The 15,037-nt window shown below is 34.2% G+C and overlaps 1 protein-coding gene and 1 pseudogene across 1 annotated transcript; one reads left to right on the plus strand and one right to left on the minus strand.

Moving 5' to 3' along the window:
- Positions 1–1,557: 1,557 nt before the first annotated feature.
- On the plus strand, positions 1,558–4,653 carry LOC114381650 (annotated as a pseudogene).
- A 2,837-nt stretch (positions 4,654–7,490) lies between these two features.
- LOC114382129 (nuclear receptor corepressor 1-like) lies at positions 7,491–11,922 on the minus strand. Its single transcript, XM_028341366.1, has 2 exons — positions 11,500–11,922; positions 7,491–9,691 (listed from the first exon to the last, which is right to left on the minus strand). Exons 1-2 carry the CDS (start codon positions 11,555–11,557, stop codon positions 7,734–7,736), a joined length of 2,016 nt encoding a protein of 671 aa, XP_028197167.1. The 5' UTR covers positions 11,558–11,922; the 3' UTR covers positions 7,491–7,733.
- Positions 11,923–15,037: the final 3,115 nt, after the last annotated feature.

Consider the following 15,037-nt stretch of genomic DNA (forward strand, 5'->3'; position numbering starts at 1 on the left):
AAACACCACAAATTATCAGTACTATAATTTCACAAATTCATATAACATTTTATTATTAGTAATAATAACTTTATATATAAAAGCAAAAGTGAGGATAATTATGTCTTTTTTCCACTCATTTTAAGACTAAAATAGAATTTTAACTCTTCCACTCTATTTTAGGATTAAAATGTAATTGTATAAGTATTTTATATTATAATTATAATAATTACTATAATTAAAGTTACAATTTTATATTTAAAATATTATACTTTTATTTAAAACGTGATATATAAAATAATTTTATGAAAATCAAAATTTAATTTATATTTAAAAATGCTGGACTTTTGTTTTATTTTAAAAAAAATGGGACAAATTTTATTTTATATTAATAATAAATAATAAATTAAATAAATATACACGATATTTTAAATTTTATATTTTTGTATTTTACATTTCTGATTTATTATTAAATAGATAATAATTTCATATTTGTTAAGTTAAAAGAAATTTATGTCTTGAGACAAATCATGACTCCTAATTATTTTAATTAGTTGTAAATAAGTACAAAGGTCAAAAGTTGTGTCTTATGCTTTATTTGATCATGCCGTATACATCATGCTTCTAAAGTCATGATGTGATACAATACTAGAGAATGACATTTAAGACTTCATTTTGTGTTTGTGATTCATTTTGAAGAGAGATTCCCATACAATCTGTCAAATTCTATGAATAACAAATGAAGCTAAAGTTCAAAAATTGCCAAAACAATATCAAAAGATAATTTTTGTGCCATGCAAATATGATACTTCACGTCCAACATCAGAATGTTGTGCTGAAAGATAATTTCTGCTTCCACTACCACCTTTTGTTTCACGGTCATCTTAATCGTCATTTCACAATGAGATTAATCACTAGGGTTTCCTGACACTACTAGAAAACCCTTAGAAACCACTACGGCTTTGTAAATGACAAACCCTTAATGGTAACTCTATTACCATCAATAGCGCAGAGGTTGGTACCCTCGAAGAGCCCAACCAGGTTGGCCGTAGCGGCATCCTGAATAGCAGACACAGTGCCAAGCGTAGCTTAATTCGAGAATTGTCTTAAAACTACCACAAACCCTCATTCAAGTATTAAATGTTAAAGCGAAAAATATAAAGAGGAACCACACACCTTCGAGAGCGGGGGGAAGCCCACGGCGGGAATCGAGCAGGACGTGCTGCTTGTTTAGGGATTAGGTGACTCCGGCGTGGTGGCACAGCAGAGGAGGTCACAGCGGCACGTACGGCAGAGGAGATCAACGGCACAGGATGAGAGGTACGACAATAGAGCTATGACTTGCGTCAACTGAGCTTTAGGGTATAAGGGGGCACAGGTATGGACCAAACTATAATTTTTTAATTTATTGTTTTTAAAATTAACAAAGGTGGTTTGCTAAACACACCTGTCGTAGAAGGAACTGTGAAAATTACAAAAATGCCATCGCGCCATAACTACGAAGATGGGTGTTGAAGACGGTTCTAGGAAAACGCCTTAGAATGTGCGTCGTAAAAAAATTATTTTTTTAGTAGTGCGATGGAGTTACTAAAAAGGACGGCGCAGCGTGTCCCCTCCTTGCCAGCGTTCAAGCTGGCCATTCTTATGGCCCATGCGTCGGAGGCGAAGGCCCAATAGGTGGAGCCCAAGGCCCGTGAAACCCCAACCCTCAAAACCTTCCAAATCTACCGTTGGAACCCCAAAAACCCCTCAAAGCCCGAGCTAAGGACTACCAGATCAACCTAAAGGAGTGCGGGCCGATGGTCCTCGATGCACTCATCAATATCAAGAACGAGATTGACCCGAGCCTCACATTCTGACGCTCATGTCGTGAGGGGATCTACGGCTCCTGTGCAATGAACATCGATGGCTGCAACGACCTCTCGTGCCTCACCAAGATCCCCTAAAAAAAAAAATCTCAGCCACCACGATGGTCACTCCTTTGCCGCACGTGTTTGTTTTCAAGGACCTGGTCATGGACATGACGAACTTCTACAATCAGTACAAGAGTGTCGAGCCATGACTGAAGAGGAAGAGCCCACCAGTGCCGAGAAAAGAGATTCTGCAGAGCAAGAAGGAGAGGGAGAAGCTGGGTGGGATGTACGAGTGCATTCTCTGCGCCTGCTACAGCACGTCCTGCCTCAGCTACTTGTGGAACCCCGAGTCCTATCTCGATCCCGTTGCATTGCTCCACGCGAATAGGTAACTAACGCTTCGCCACACACACACACATTGTTCTCTTGTTGTCACCAAGGTTTTAAAAATGGTCCACCACCATGATTTGGGCCACAATATCAAGGTGTTTTAACCATCCGCCACTACAATTTTGACCACATCAGTTGCATTTGTCCGTGATATCAACCCCAACACAATCGCCTCCGATATTTAAAACCTCAAAATTGAGATGAGGTTGCTTGTTTTATTATTATTATTAAAGTTTTTATCACGGTCCAGTTAGTAAGAACCAGACACATATCTAGTGGGTTCGATTCCCCGCTAGTTTCGATGTGAGACGCTGTTGGTGGGTAAATTGTAAGTAAGGTCTGGCATACGAACATATGGAATTGGATTGAAAATTTAAAATTTCCAACTCTTGTATGCGTATAAGTCATATGAGAAAACTGGTTTTTCCTTCATTTTCGGTAATATTTTGAATTTACCAATGAAAATATCAATTGCTTTGCCGAGATTAATTCATCTGATATATTAGAACATCTGGGATGCTGATTTGATCAATAAGGATTCTATTCCATTAAAATAAGAATAAGCTAGGATTTTCTGTTGAGAATGTGATGTAATATATATGGGGTTAAAAAATGGTTTTCTAATCCCTATTGAGTTTTTTAAAAAAAAAATTATAATGCTCCTTGTAAAACATGGCTAACCGTTTTTAAGTGGCATAAAGTGTTTTTAAATTGTAATTATTCTGTGTTGGTAAAGGTACTGATATTTGGAGTGCTTGTAGTTATTGTGGAGTTCATGGAATGTAGTAATAACAGGTTCTTGCAATTCATCTCTCTTCAGGTGTAGCAAGAACATGAATAACTTGGTCTTATCTCTTGTTTCAAAATTCTCAAAACTGCAAACTCTAATCCTCCTTCAAGACAAGCCTCAACTAGAGGATAATGCTGTCATGACTATTGCAAAATGCTGTCATGAACTGCAGATTCTGATACTGCATTATAGGTACGTATGAATGATTGTGTTAGAGCTGCATCTGAAAGTTCCCCCTTTTCATTTATTTTTTTATAATTAAAATGCAATATTTATTTACCTTCTGGAAATGTTTTTATGAGAAATTTCTGGATACAATTATCACACTAGAAATTTGCTATAAAAGTGGCCAGACCTATCCATCATTTTGGACTGAGTTATATAAAGCACAGAAACAAAGTGCTATTGAAGATTTTGACATTTTTAAAAGTTCCAACGTACATGTTTAGAATAAGTACTTTATGTGATCACAATTAATCTTTTTTTTCTTTCTGTTGCGATTGTAATGATTATTATTGTGATGAAAATCTGCATTTAGAACTAGAAGAAGATGCTGAAGAGGAGTGTACAAAGCTTTGGTCCTGTACATCCAATCAAGGTAGTTGATCTATATGCCTTAAAAATGAATAGAATTGCTATTTCCTACATTGTAATTTTGAATGTTTCCTTTTTGTGCCGGCGAACATAATGTATACTGTGTTGGCATTTTCTACTGATATTATATTCCTAAACTCTTAGATGACTTGCTTCCATTTTTTATAATTGTGTGGAATTATTACCAAAGCAGTTGGTCTTGAAGAAATAAAATGAAGAAAGAGGTTGTCATTTATCACTTAAATAAAGAGAAAATGAAGAAAAATAAATATTTTCTTCTTCTTGTTTATTAGACACAAAATGTTATATTAAATATTCTATAGTGTGCATATTGTTCCATTATCCTCGAAATCTTAAATTGAAATTATTACCTGATGGAATTTCAGGACTCCTTTGATGGCTGCCATGCATGAGGATGATTCTCCTGACTTAAGAGAAATAGCAAGAATCCTTAATGACATATTTGAGGTAAACAAAATGAGACACCATAAGTTTTGTCCCTAAACCAGTGCCCTTGCCTGCTAATAGTCTAATAATAATTTATCATGTATGTGAGTGTCTCAAATTCCTGATGTTCCCTTGAAGGCAAGAAAAAATGTGGTGAAGGTGTGTGATGTGGTCACTCGTAGAGCTGCAAGAAATTTTTTTACTCTGTTTATTGTTGCCATGTGTAAAATTTGCAATTTGTCTTCTTTTGGTGTATAACATACTGAGAACTACCCTTGCAGGGAATGACTGCCAATTGGTGGATGATATTCCAGTTGAAAAGCTGCTAATCCATGATGTACCAGTGGATATCATTTATACCTCGACACAGGTCATTTTTACAAATACATCTATCCCAAAGCCTCAAGGTTGGTTAAACAATGATGCTACCCGTACCTATCGGAAATCACATTTTATTATTGCCTTTTAATATGCAAATCATTGAGATGCCCTCGCAAAGATGTAATTTGTGCACTAGTATTCAACCTTGAATGTTGTAGCTTCAGTTTCTCTTTCCCTTTTTGGATGTTCATAACTTAATGATATTTTTTTAAAAACTAACCAACATCTTATCTTTCTCGCAAGAATTTATTGGGACAAGTTGTCTCCTGAGAAGTTGGACAAGTTCGTATACTGAGGATTGAATAAGAGACTGGGCAAAAAACAAGGAATGGGTCGTTGCTTATATTAAGCTATGCATGCTTTATCTATTAAGCTATGCTTTATTTTTATCTATCAATGTATCGATCTATGTCATACTATGCATTCTTGTAATTAATATTGGTAAAACTAAAGAGAAAAGTTAATAGAAGGAGGTGAAATAATTAATTAACCAGTTCACACATCAAATATATTATCAAAAATAAAAATGACAAAAAATATATTAAAATGGTAAGAATAAAAATACAGACTTATAAATTAACTAAAATAACATAATTCATAATTAAATTATAAGATAGCGAAATAAATTTGTTTATTAAACATTAAAAACTTCAATTTGATCAGCTTCTTATATGTTGACATGCAGAACACATATTAAATAAAATCAGCCAATCAAAGGTACTCAGCTTTAAGAGTTTACATTTACACGGGTTGTTTTTATCCTTTCCTTTTTTCCTGTGACCTCAATTCTTAAAGTACTTCATATAAGTTTTAATTATTTCAATTATTCTTATACTCACTTTTAGTGTACCTCCATTATTTTTTGTTTGTGCCGGTTCCCTTTATTATTAGCATCACACTACGTAGTAAATAAACCAACATCCTATAGATATCTTTTCCTCACATAGTTATATTATTATTATTATTAGCCACAACATTATATATACTAACCAGGAAAATAGTTGATATTAACTTTGGATAATTTATCTTGGATTATCTATGCTTTGAATTTTAATCATGTTTGATTAATTAGTTTCAATATAGGATAAAGATGTCTAAGTGCTTTTCGATAATTATTATTACTTTAAAAGTTTTTAAAATTTTTATTTTTTTTAAAAAGATATTCTAAGATGATTTTTTATAGTTCTTTAAAAAATCGTCTTAGAATATCTACATTTTAATATGATTTTCATGAATTGATCTTCAATTTATTTTTATTTTATTTTTTGAAAATTCATTCTAAGACGTTTCTATAAAAAATCGTCTTAGAATATTCAATTTTTTAATTTTTATTTTTTTTAAAAAATACATTATTAGATAGTTTTCATTAAAATTGTCTCAGAATGTTGTCATTCTAAGACGGTTATTTTTTTGAAAATTGTCTTTGAATTGTAATTTTGCTAAGACGGTTGTTTTGGAATTATTATCATATATACAAACAAACATTCTATGACGTCACCTAGCAACAGTTGATAACCGAAGTAAAATGTTGTAAACAACCAACATAAAATGTGTTTTTTTAGTAGTGTATCCATAAATACAAATATTCATATTTTAAAAAAAGTAGTAGTCAACAACCTTAATTTTTCCATTATAATTCTTCAAAGGCAGCATTCACACACTTACCATCGTTGCAGTAATTTGGTGGTGTTCTTTTTCTATAGTCCATAATTTAGATAATTTGAAACATTAAAATATAAAAGAAACTAAATGCAGGAATATAATATTTGAAGTATAGATATTTGTGCGATATATGAAAGAAAAATCAGCAAGATAGAAATATAATTCACCAATCATATAGACATATAACTTGATCCATTGTATCAAAAATTTAAAAATAAATGTAAAAGTGATGAAATAATATTGCCTAATCATATTTTTCAAACAATCTTGAATCCGTAAATAAAATAATAATAATTCTTAATCTTATATTTTCTCCAAAAATCATTATAGAAACATTTTTTCCAATTTAATTTTTAAAATTGAAATTATGCTGAAATGCTATTTTAAAAATTTTAAAAAAATAGTTAGACACCTCAGAATTTTAGAAAATTTAATAGGGGGTTTCCTTAACCCTAATAACATGTCATATATTTTTCTCAAGCCAAAAAAATCCCAAGAATCTATTTTTCATAATTATTGTTCCTTTGTTGTCCCACAACAGTATTTTCACAAGACAATTTCTAAATATTATGATATCGCTTTATAATAATTTGGGAAAATTTCTAGACATTATTCTACCAGGTTAGTTGCGCATTATATATTTTTCCAAAAGTTATTTCTCCTGAAAATTAATTTCTTTCTATTTAAAACCTTCTCATGCAAAAAATCATTTGGATGAAAACAAAGTTGTCACAAACAAGAAGCAATTGAAGTTTGTCTTGTTATCAACATTGTGCCAAGCTTGTGTAGAGTTGTCAATTAGTAATTTTAGCTCAAATGAGAAAAAGAAGCAAAAAAAGAAGGATAAGCAACTAAAGTTAGAAGCTAAATGTAAGAACAATACCAAAACCATTGAAATTTAAGGTGTGTGAGAGAGATGAATCGAAGGAATTGTAACTTTTGAAAAACAAACCAAAGTGAAATTATACAGAAGAGGGTGATTATTTTGAATTACAAAATATATATTTCATGCACGCATGATTTTTGCACAACCATATCATAATTGTCCTCCCACACCATTGAGAAATAGAGATCCATTTGCAATTTTGTAAGATCAAAGCTAAAATTCTGGTGAAACCACATATTGAGTTGTCTTGTGGAATCTGAATGCCTCAAGGCAACTCGCTTCTTTCGATAACACGTGCAATTAACAAACAAACAATTAAGATGATTCTTCAGTTCAGAGACCAAATTCTGAAATTACATTTCTTCAATGTAGACAGATTAATTAAATCTAGTTATAACTAACACATAGTAGAAGAGTTCAAAGAGAGAGACATCTAAATTGAATGATTATTTCTGTATAAACAAATAGAAAGTTGCTGCTTCAGCAGGCATGCGATAAGAACCCATCAAATTGTCCATCATTATTATACTATATACAGAAACAAAAATAATAGTAGCATAGTCTTTATTATTGACTGAAATTCGGTAGAAATTATAACTCTTTATAAGTCTCTTCTACTTTAATGAATTTCACTCATAATTATATGGTTTCAAATAAGTTTTTAACTAAAAAAAAGTTATATAACAATAAGGCACGACAAAAGTAATGTTTGCCAGGAGGGTAAATATCCTTCATGGGGGGTGCTTTGCATCTACTTCTCTTCTTTCTTTTTCTCTTTTTCCCCAATAAAATGCTTTGAATCTTCACTTGAATCAGGCCTCTGAGTGGATGAAGGAATGGCCATTGTCTTCCCAAACAGTTTCAAAACAATATGATTTGCAGGCGTTTTTTCTGAACCTGACAAACACGGCAACTGTGTGTTGTGATGGTCATCAATTTGTTGAAACTTCTGCGACAAAAGAGTTGGTTCAGTTACTATACCAACGCAGCTCATATCCACATTCACTTGTTTTTTAACAGGCTCCTTAAAAGACAGTCCATCTCGGGTACCTGATTTCTCTTGTTGAACAGCATGCGCAGCACGAACGGTATTTTGTAACATTGAATTTGCAGTTGGGAGAGGATCCTCTATGGATAGTCCTGAATAATTGGACCTTTTCAGGAATAGTTTGGACTGATTTTCAGCACCAAAAGTCAATGCTGAGTAAGAAACTACCACAGATGATAAGCAAGTATTTGCTTTGGTGTTTGAATCATGACTTTGGCTTTTCAATTCAACCACATCATCATCCATATCAGCTCCATGTTTACCATCTTTATCATCGAGCCGTGTAGGAAATGATGTCAACATCACAGAAACTAGTCTATCCTCAGCAACAGAATGAGAGTGACATGGTTCAATTATCTCAGAAGCAGACGACACCAATTCTGTAACTGCATCTCCCCCTTTATCTTTTCCAACTTCCATGATATCTGGCATAGTTTTAGCTCTCTTGTCCTTGACTGAACTCGACTTATTAGAATTGTACAAGACAACCCCATAACCATCAGTGTCCACCAGTTTAGACTCACCGTTATATGTGCTAGAAACAATGTTTTTATCTTCATGATCAAATTCTTTATTAATTTCCTTTGATTCATTTAAGTCAATCAACTGATTCCAAGCTTCCATATGTTTGGATTTATCATGGCTCAAGTTCGCAGCAGACGAAGGCTGGTGATCATTTGTTTCTGTGTCTAACTTATCATTGCCAATGGCCTCCACAACACGTGCATCATTAGTGTTAGCACTCCTGCCAAGATTTATTTCATTAAGTAGAGATCTAATATTTTCAAGTCTGTGGCGCATGAGATCCAACCTATGGGATTTCTGACCCTTGATGAAAAATCTCTTGCACTGATCTTTGGACTTTGTTCCTACATGTTGTGCAATCATCCTAAAATCCTCACCGAAAGATGATACAGCTTGAAGAAATGTTGCCTTCTCCTCATCTGTCCACTCACAAGTTCCATCATCAATATCCTGATGAGTAATGTTAGGTATCACAGGTTGTTGGCATGGTGGCCTTGTAGCCTCAAGTGAAAGAGAATCACACATACCAACCAATGCATCAGCTGCAAGCCTCTCGCTTTCATCGGATTTCCTCCAGAGGAGGAGTCTTCCTGAACGTGTTCTTTGATTAGCTACAGTGCCGCACACCATCATTGATTTCTTCTGTGAATCAACATTTGCTTTATGGTTCCCTTTTTTACCCAATACCTTCACGACAGTTTTGACTGTTTTTGACTTTTGACTCTTACAACCCTTTTTCTTCTTCATATTCTTCTTCTTCTTCTTCTTATCTTTCTCTAAACAATTGGGCTTATGATCTTTGTAGTAGAATTCAACACAGTCAGCAATTGTCTTGTGATCAAGGAAAGAAGCAATTTTTCGAAAATCTTTTCCAAAGGCTTCAAATTTCTCCGAGAAAATCTTTCTCTCCTCTGACGTCCAAGGGTTGATCATAGCTTTTTCTCTCTCAACAACCCATGGATCTTCAACCAACCCATTATTAGAGTGGAACATTGAAAACATTTTATCCTTTTGATCCAAAATTAATGTTGGCAACTTCAAGATTTTTCTGTTAACTTCATCTTGGGGTTTAGAAAGCAGTTGGCTTGTACAATTTATCATCTCAGATGTGGGAACTAAGCTTATCTTACTTCCTGCTGCAAAAATAGAAGGAAATAAGGACAGAAACAAGGGAAGTATAGTTAGTATCATAAGAATAAAACTAAATTAAGAATAGAATATCCACTTAAAAATGTAAACATCACGAGTCAATATAATAAAAACATGTATCAATAGTAGAATGCAACATTATATGGCCACCTTTAGAAACACTGTAATGGCATGACAGGTGACAAGTGCTTCTACAGTTACAATAGCGGCTATAATGAAAAATACTCAAGCAACTCTGGTAGGATCCAATTGCTAGGTATGAGACTTGGGTCCTACATTGAAAGCAAGGGATTCTGGTCTAGTGTTTATAAGGCCAATTACAAAACTAACTTGTAATGCCGTTCTCTAGATGTTCTTCTCAATTGGTGTCAAATCTTTTCAATATATCTCTTAGTTGCAAACAAGCTGCATGAGTGGGACATCAGTAGAATTGCAGAGTTGATCCAAGACTAGTAAGGGAATTAGTGCACAGCCAGTGCCCACATAGCGCTAGGGATGCAAATAATGGTGAAATTTTAGAATCCAACTGCAAGGTATGAAACTCAACGCGATATTTGAAAATATGGAATTTTGGTATGATGTGTATAGGTGCTAGGGCTCTCTAACTTCAACTACAACAACTACCTTTTGCAGTGTGGTTCTCCCAATTATCAATCATGGATAGCGGCATATAGCAGCCGACTTTGAAAACACTGTTTCGAGAAGCAAGATTGTCACTATTTTAAATGTGTAAAGAACTACGAAAGAAGCTTCAAGAGTACTTGATTACAAAAAAGCAATCAGGCTAAAAAATTTGGTTGTGATAGAGTTCATTCACATCTTATTTTTGGATTACTCATTATATCCAAAGTCACAACTACTAAAGCAACAAAACAGCCACCACGGATATTACCCAAGTTCGATTATTGACATAAATAATTCTTGGTTAGACTTTACTTACCTCACAATCAAACTTCAGATTAGTCAGGATCTCTTTTTCTTAATGAATCGGAGGGTTAACACAAAAAAATAGTCATCACAGCTACAGTGGTGAACAAGAGTACAAACCCATAACTGCCCCCAATTTTTTAAAGTTCAATGCTATTTCTTTTTCTCTATTTTTGCACCAGAAACATTAATGGTTTGTAACCCCTTCTTCCACGGTCATTCATTCAAAAAACCGTACCTGACCCTTATTCAAACTTTGACACCTAACCCAAGGCCAGCATTTGTGGCCTTCGTTACCAATCCCAGATTATGACATGATGCAGTAGACTCCAAAATGTCAAGATAGTGGATATATTAAGATGACTGTTACACTGAAATAGATGAGATAAAATAATTTATGCTACACACATGAATGCCCAAATTGACAATGCAATTAATAACATGCCATAAGGTGAACAAATGTTCAACACCAAATCTTCATAAGTGTAGAAATAAAATTTGAATCAATAAGACTGCAAAACGAGTTTTTGATTAAAAAAAGACGGAGGGTGAGAGCTCTGCTAAGGTTTCTAAGAAGGACGAAATTGAGGAGGACAAGGTGTCTGAGTCGGAAGTCAATTTGCTTCAATGGAGTAGGAAGAATAGATGGAAGGTAGTGGGGGTGTTGGAAGAAGATGGTGTTACAGGCAATGGAGGGAATAGTTCCTATATGGAGAGTTTTATCAAAACGGACGTACCTTTTGAAGGGTGTGAAGGTATTATGGATGATGATTGGTTTTATCAATTCATTAATGGAACCAACACTGGTGGTGCAAGCCCTGGAAAGGGGCACTGATGGTGAAAGTGCTAGGAAGAAGAGTACACTTACATGTGATTGAGAATAAGCTTAAACGAGAATGGGTAAGCAAAGGGTGTCTCAAGATCATTGCTTTGTACAGTGTGTGGAGGAACAGAAATGAGGTGGTTTTTTCTCAAACCGCTTCATCTGTGGAAAGTATCATGACCTATGTAAAAGCCTTGACGTTCAATGTTATAAGTTGTAGGAAACACGCACAAGTTACTCAAATGCCAAACCAAGGAATAGTGCTGCGGGATGACAAAGGTAGAGTGAAGTTGTCCTATGCTTCTAATTTAAGCATGTGCTAAGTTTCATATACAAAATTATGGGCCATTCTTAATGGCATTGGTATCATGTGAGCCAAGCCCTAGCTGTTATCAGCTGATTCAGGCTGTGAAATCCTTTTCGGAAAAAGGACGAGTGTTCTCTTGGAGGCTGTGGACAGAGAAGCTATCCATGTGGCCAACAGAATTTTTTATTTAATGCTAAATTTTATTTCCGCTCTTTTAATGATAGATATTGTTTTCTTCTCCCTTCAGGAAAGTCTCTAATAAATTTCTTGGGGCTTTAGTCCCTATTCACACCAAAAAATAAATCTTCATAAGTTGACAGAATTAATAGAAACAATACACAAAAACCTCTGAACTGTGAAAATCATAGGCACAAAAGTTTGTGAACTATGAAGTGCATTAAACTGCAAAGGGATCCGTACACTCCAACATAATAGGAAAAAAAATGAAGAGACATTCAACCCAAGCAGAGTGCATGAACAAAGAACAGGTTAGGTTTGATTTTTTTCTAGATCTCCTACATCATCAACGAAGAATGGTTTAAAAACTCTCTAATGTTTCTTTTTAAGCATCTATATTTGTATAGTTTCGGAGTCTGCTGTTCCTCACCTCACGATTGTATGGAATCATTAACTACAATTCCATTAAAGAATTGATTATAGTAACAAAAGAATTACAAAATTATTGAGCAATAGATCCTTCATAAACAGCCAAAAACAACAAAAATCATAACACAAAATCCTCCAATTAGCCCTCCCTTAAACCTAGCTTCCACCAATTCCATCATGTTCTATTTATTTTTAACTTCATACTATCATCTCATTGGTCTCACTGTTAATGGAAAATGTGTGTTAGACTATACTATTGATTATTTGTTTATGAATAACTGAACACGTCTTTAATATTGGATCACTTTTTACTTTTTAAAACTCCCATGCGTATAGTATAAATTATAAGTTATTTACCAAAGAGGTATAGCTCAATTGGTTGAGCAGTGCTGTAAAACTCCCGATACCGTGTTTAGTTATAAAAATATTATAAGTTATTTATCTCATTTATAGTCTTTGATACAATAGTCATCCCACTTAGTGGTTAATAAGTGTACTAAGCAAACAAAGTGTTGCTAAATAGCAGCCATGGCGTAATGCAGCAGATTTTTCACCAACAGCTATAGGCAATTAGTGAAGGGAATCCCACCATGGCGGCACAATAGTGAGTTTATACAGCAGAACATTGGCCCTCCGCCGTGTTCTGCCATCTGCCAATGTTAACACTAAGCAAGTAGCATACATTGACAAACAAAATACTAATATGAAGTATCAAAATTATCATCAACAACCAAGCCTTGTCTTACCTAGCATGGTTGGTTAAATGGATCGAGCGACATCATTGGGCTCTATTAAAAGCCAAATTTTCAAGAATTTAAATTATATATGATTCCCAATTTAACCAACAATAGAAAAATAATCAACTCTTGGTTACTTCCTTACTTTTTCTATGTAAAAAATATCTATATAGGGCCACATGAAATTATAACAGCTGAACTAATTATGCAAAGAAATTAGCAACCAACACCTAGCAATTTTGTACATTGCATTAACTTATTTATGTAAGGAAACAAACAGAAAAATTAATGCCACATTTTTAGCAAAAAAAAAAAAACAGTTAGAAAGAATCATATCCATACCAGGTTGGAAAGGAAAACAGCGATAATGAGTAGAGGATAAGTTCTTCTGACAACAACTAGTGGCAACTTTGAGATGCAATTTTAGATTGTTGGGAGAGGTTCGGGTGCATTTCCTCAGATATCTTAAGCACATATCTTTCTTCCACAGGTGATCAAAGGTTTTATGCTTAATTGTTAAATCTTTCTCCTTAAATCCTGCAAACCTTTTTTTCTCTGCAAACTTGTCCTTAATGAATTCATCAACATGAGAGAGCGAACTACTGCTAACTCCAACATTACTTATAGTTTTGCTAGTTTCATTAGGCAAGAACTTCTCAAATACTGCACATGCACTTTGTGCTGTTTCTCTATTGGAAGAAATAATGGTGTTAGGTAAAGTATCATCGTTGATACTGGAATAAAAGCCTGCACTAGTTTGAGCTCTCATCCCATCTTCAATTGCCATTAATGATGAAAATGGACTACCACCACTAAGAGAAGATACCATTTTTATCAAGGGTTCTGCTTCTAGAAATTTCAATGTTGATGTTGCAGGATTGTTGATATCATTTTCCTTGGTAGTGTCATGCATACCATGCAAGTTAGTAGAAAGAGGCATCATCTTCTCTATGTTGTTGTCGTCATGGGAAGGGTCAATTTGTGATGGTTCTGGACGACGAGTAACCTTATCATAACCTCCAAATTCTATATCACAAGTTTTTGCATTGTGACATGGCATTCCATCCCCAAATTCAGATTGTAGTGGCTTCAGTTCATTCTCAAGTGAACAAATTTCAGTTTCTGTCTGCTCCAGTACTTGTGAAATGACATTTTTCCATATCTGCAACCTAGTCATTGTAGTGAATCCTTCGGGACTAGAATCTACAGAGCTAGACTTGTCAGAATGTAGCAACTCAGCAATTGAAGAACTCAACCTATTCCAAGAGTTGGCATCTGTCCTCTGTGAACTCAAAGGAAACTTTAGCTGATGATTTTTTGGAGACACAGTATCAGGTGAACCTTCCAAATCACAAACATCATTGTCCACAGTTTCAGCTTTCATGCACAATGTATTGTCGACACTTGCTACAAAGAAAAACTAATTAGATTATAGCAAACAAGTAATAGAAAAATAAGGACAAATAATGAGCATGTGCATACATATTACATTCAGACACCTGAATAAATGCGACTCACCAGATATCAAAGTCCTGTGTTCATTATAATTCTATATGATCTAAAATCAACAATACCCTAACAAATGAGTTGCCGCTACACTATATTAGCAGTAATAAACATTCCAACATGGTAAGTTGCCTTGTTCTGTAAAAAGGACTACAGGGCCTGGTTAAATAAACTTCTATATAAAAGAAGAAAAAATAGAAAGCTAAAGCTTCTCTCATAAGTCAAAATTAGTCAGCCTATAAGTTAAAATCAGCCTTTTTGAAAACTTAAACGAGAGCTTCTATAAATTTGCTCATGCATAAGTCAATTTCAACTTAAAAGAGAAGCTTAAGGTTCTGTCTGAATAAACTTCTCTGTAAGTACTTATAGAAGAAGAAAATAATTGTTAGGTAAATAAATAGAACTTCTATTGTAAGCTAAAATCAAC

This window comes from Glycine soja, chromosome 13 (genome assembly GCF_004193775.1).
Source record: "Glycine soja cultivar W05 chromosome 13, ASM419377v2, whole genome shotgun sequence".
Taxonomy (NCBI): Eukaryota; Viridiplantae; Streptophyta; class Magnoliopsida; order Fabales; family Fabaceae; genus Glycine; species Glycine soja.